This window comes from Myotis davidii, unplaced genomic scaffold, assembly GCF_000327345.1.
Source record: "Myotis davidii unplaced genomic scaffold, ASM32734v1 scaffold453, whole genome shotgun sequence".
Taxonomy (NCBI): domain Eukaryota; kingdom Metazoa; phylum Chordata; class Mammalia; order Chiroptera; family Vespertilionidae; genus Myotis; species Myotis davidii.
Window position 1 is genome coordinate 3,333,946 of NW_006285234.1, and position 3,832 is coordinate 3,337,777.

Consider the following 3,832-nt stretch of genomic DNA (forward strand, 5'->3'; position numbering starts at 1 on the left):
CAAAGTAAGCCACGAGAACAGGGATCTTTGTCTGTTCACTGCTTCATCCCCAGCCCCTAGGACAGTGGTTCTCAACCTTCTGGCCCTTTAAATACAGTTCCTCATGTTGTGACCCAACCATAAAATTATTTTCATTGCTACTTCATAACTGTAATGTTGCTACTGTTATGAATCGTAATGTAAATATCTGATATGCAGGATGGTCTTAGGCAACCCCTGTGAAAGGGTCGTTCGACCGCCAAAGGGGTCGTGACCCACAGGTTGAGAACTGCTGCGCCTAGGACAATGTCTGGAACATTGAAGGTGCTCCAAAGATATCAGCTGAATGAAGGAATGCCCTTCTAGAAAATCCATACCAGATCCTTGTTCCGGCAGAGCTCGCAGCAGATCCTGTACAGCTATCCTTTAGTAATCCAGCAGGAAAGGAGCTGAAACACCGCTTTTAGAAGCTGCTCACCTCTTGGTAGGAGGTCTGTTAAAAAGCATATGTCATGTGGGACAACCCTACACTATCCAGAACTTATCCCTTAAATCCTTTCTGGAGCAAGTCAGGGAATACATAAACACAGTTTGACCAAAATATTAAAATAATCAGAACACTCCACTTCCATATCATTCTAGATAAAGAGAGAATGTTGGCAATAATAGTTAATATTTTTAAGAGCTTTCTCTGTCCCAAGCACTAGTGTTTTACAAGCAATATTTTACTTAATCCTTAGAGAAAGCCTCTGAAATAGGTGCTCATTCTTCATATATTTTTAAAAAATATGTTTTCATTGATTTCAGAGAGGAAGGGAGAGGGAGAGAGAGAGATAGAGACATTAATGATGAGAGAGAATTATTGACTGGTTGCCTTCTGCACACCTCCCACTGGGGATCCAGCCCACAACCCTGGCATGTGCCCCAACTGGGAATCAAACCATGACCTCCTGGTTCATAGGTCGATGCCCAAACACTGAGCCACACTGGTCGGACTCTTCATATTTTTTAGGTAAGGCAAAGGAAGCTCTGAGAGGGTATGCCCCATACCATACTGCAATTAGATGTGCACTCAGGCCCACCCAGCTCAAGACTGAACTCTTAAATGCTGTGCCCTACTGCCCATCCCTGTCTGTGATATTTCTGGGTGCTTAGTACTGGCATTTTGAATTATGAACCTTGAAAAGAAGTTCCTTGTAACAAAGGTTCAACTTCATGCATGTATAGGAGTTAGAAGCCTTACCTCATCTTTCATTTCCTTGGCACTTCTCAATTCTCCTTTAAGTTTTAGCATTTTCTGAGCTTTGTTATAAACCTGGAAAAGTATAAAGATTTAAGATGGAAAAACTATAAATGAGTCCAGTCCTTTAAAGACTTTCCCATCTGGATATGCGCTCTCAGCAGGGAGTTCAGAAAACTTTCCCAAACTGTTAGCAATACTTACGTCTCAACCCATCTGTTTGTGTTTCCAAAAGTTAAATCCTTCACCAGGAAGACGACCATGGTTTTACATCTTTTCCAAAAAACTATCACTAAATAGTTTCTAAATTTATCCTTCCTGGAAAGCAAAAGGTCTGAAATGATTTTACTTCCTAGATTTCTAAGTATTGTGTGGCTCAAACGTAGTTAATATTATGCACTAATTAAAAAATATATATATTTTATTGATTTTTTACAGAGAGGAAGGGAGAGGGATAGAGAGTTAGAAACATCGATGAGAGAAACATCGATCAGCTGCCTCCTGCACACTCCCCACTGGAGATGTGCCCACAACCAAGGTACATGCCCTTGACCGGAATCGAACCCAGGACCCTTGAGTCCACAGGCCGATGCTCTATCCACTGAGCCAAACTGGTTAGGGCTGCACTAATTAAAATCAGATAGAATGTGCACAACCCAACTTTATTCTCATGATAACCCTGGGAGATAGATACTTTTACTATCTCTATTTTACAGAGGAGGAAACTGAAGCCCAGAGAGGCTAAGTGACTTACCCAAGGTCACACAGGCCCCCTTACTACTCCATGAGGAACTAATTTATAACTATTATTTTGGAAATATCTTACGATGTGATTTAAGCAGCAAGTTACTGTAACGTTGGTGCTTGTAAAGTTAGGAAACATAAAGTGCTTCGAATGTCTAGATAAAAAGCCTCAAAGAAAGCCAAAGATTTTTGCTCATGTATGGGTGTAAGGACAGGATGATGCATTTGAGGTCATAATGCACTGAGCTTAATGAAATAATCGAATTCATTCTGTTTTTAACTCTAAGACTACAAGAAATTTCCACCAGCCACTTACCTGCATAATAGTTCCAAGAATGAGAAGCTATCAAAATACTCATTCTTTGTAATGAACCACATCCCCCACCCCTAATATAAGCCGAGAGGAAGAAAGAATGTTGGTGAGACACGGAATTTGGAATGTTTTATGAGGTTGCATTCTGATGTGCTGCATTGTTTATCCTCTTAAGTCTTCACGCATAGAGATGCATCATGGGAATGGTGAGGTAGCTCAGGCTTACCCAGCAGGGAGAGGCTAGTGATGCTGCAGTAACAACTGCCAAATCTCAGTGGCTTAAAACCAGGAAGGTTTATTTTCCATTCATGCTACATGTCCTTTATGAGTCAGCTGGGGTTCTGCTCTTCATTGTCCTCAGCTGGTAGAATCTTTATCATTTAGTATGTTGCCTGTTGCCATGGCAGCAGAAAGGGAACTTGGTGAATCACATACAGATTCTTAAAGTGGAAGTGACACATTTCACTTCTGTTCCCATTTCATTGGTCAAAACAAGTCACATGGCCATGCCTAACTTCTTCCTTTATTCCCCAAAGGAAATATTGGTGAACATCACAAATGACTAGGTATTTTAGGTGACTGGGCTGCTGTAACAATTTATCACGGACTGGGTAGCTTATAAACAACAGAAGTTTCTCATAGTTTGAAGGCTGAGAAGTCCAAGATCAAGCCACTGGCAGAATTGATGTCTGGTGAAGCCCTGGCCAGATGGCTCATTGGCTGGAGCATCATCATTCAAGGTCAGAGCACATATATATCTAGTTTGTGGGTTTGATCCCCAGTTGGGCTGAGTGCGGGAGGCAACGGATCAATGTTTCTCACATCGATATCTCTTTCTCTCTCTACCCACTTCCTTTCTATAAAACCAAATAAATGAGTGAAAACATATCCTCGGTTGAGGACTTAAAAAAAATTAAGAAAATGAAAAGAAAAGAAGAGAAAAGAAAGAAGGAAAGAAAAGGATTGGTGTCTGGTGAAGTCCCACTTCTGTGGCTGTTCTTGTTGTTGTTGTTAATCCTCATCAGAGGATATTTTTTCCATTGATTTTTAGAGATAGTAGAAGGGAGGGAGGAAGGAAAAGAGAAACATAGATGTGAGAGAGGCATATCAATTGGTTTCCTCCCCCACACATCTGACCAGGGCCAGGGATCGAACCCACAACCCAGACACACACCTGACTGGGGCCAAGGATCGAACCCACAACCCAGGTAGGCGCCCTTGACCGGGAACTGAATCTGTGACACTCTAACCACTGAGCAACATTGAACAGGGCTTTTTAAATTTTTTTTTCCCTTGTAACTTCACATGGTGGTAGGGATAAGGAAGTTCTGTGAGGTCTGTTTTATAATGGAACTAATCTCATTCATGCAGGACCCACCCTCATGACCTAAACACTATCCAAAGGTCTCCCCTTCAACTTGGGGGTTAAGGTTTTAACACATGAATTTTGGGGGGACACAAACATTTAATCCACAGCACTAGTAAATGAGAAGATTAAAAATAGTGTGGCATATAAGGACACCTACAGGGCTCCTGGCCATCAAGCTTCTAAACCT

At 41.6% G+C, this 3,832-nt stretch overlaps 1 protein-coding gene across 1 annotated transcript in view; it reads right to left on the reverse strand.

Moving 5' to 3' along the window:
• The window catches only part of PMFBP1 (polyamine modulated factor 1 binding protein 1), a 43,288-nt gene extending 41,806 nt beyond the window's left edge, over positions 1–1,482 (reverse strand). Inside the window, exons 1-2 of the mRNA XM_015558791.1 lie at positions 1,468–1,482; positions 1,223–1,294 (exon numbers count right to left, since the gene is read on the reverse strand). Coding sequence (XP_015414277.1) covers positions 1,223–1,294; positions 1,468–1,482 — 87 coding nt within the window. The remainder of the gene's footprint in view (positions 1–1,222; positions 1,295–1,467) is intronic.
• Between the last annotated feature and the right edge of the window lie 2,350 nt (positions 1,483–3,832).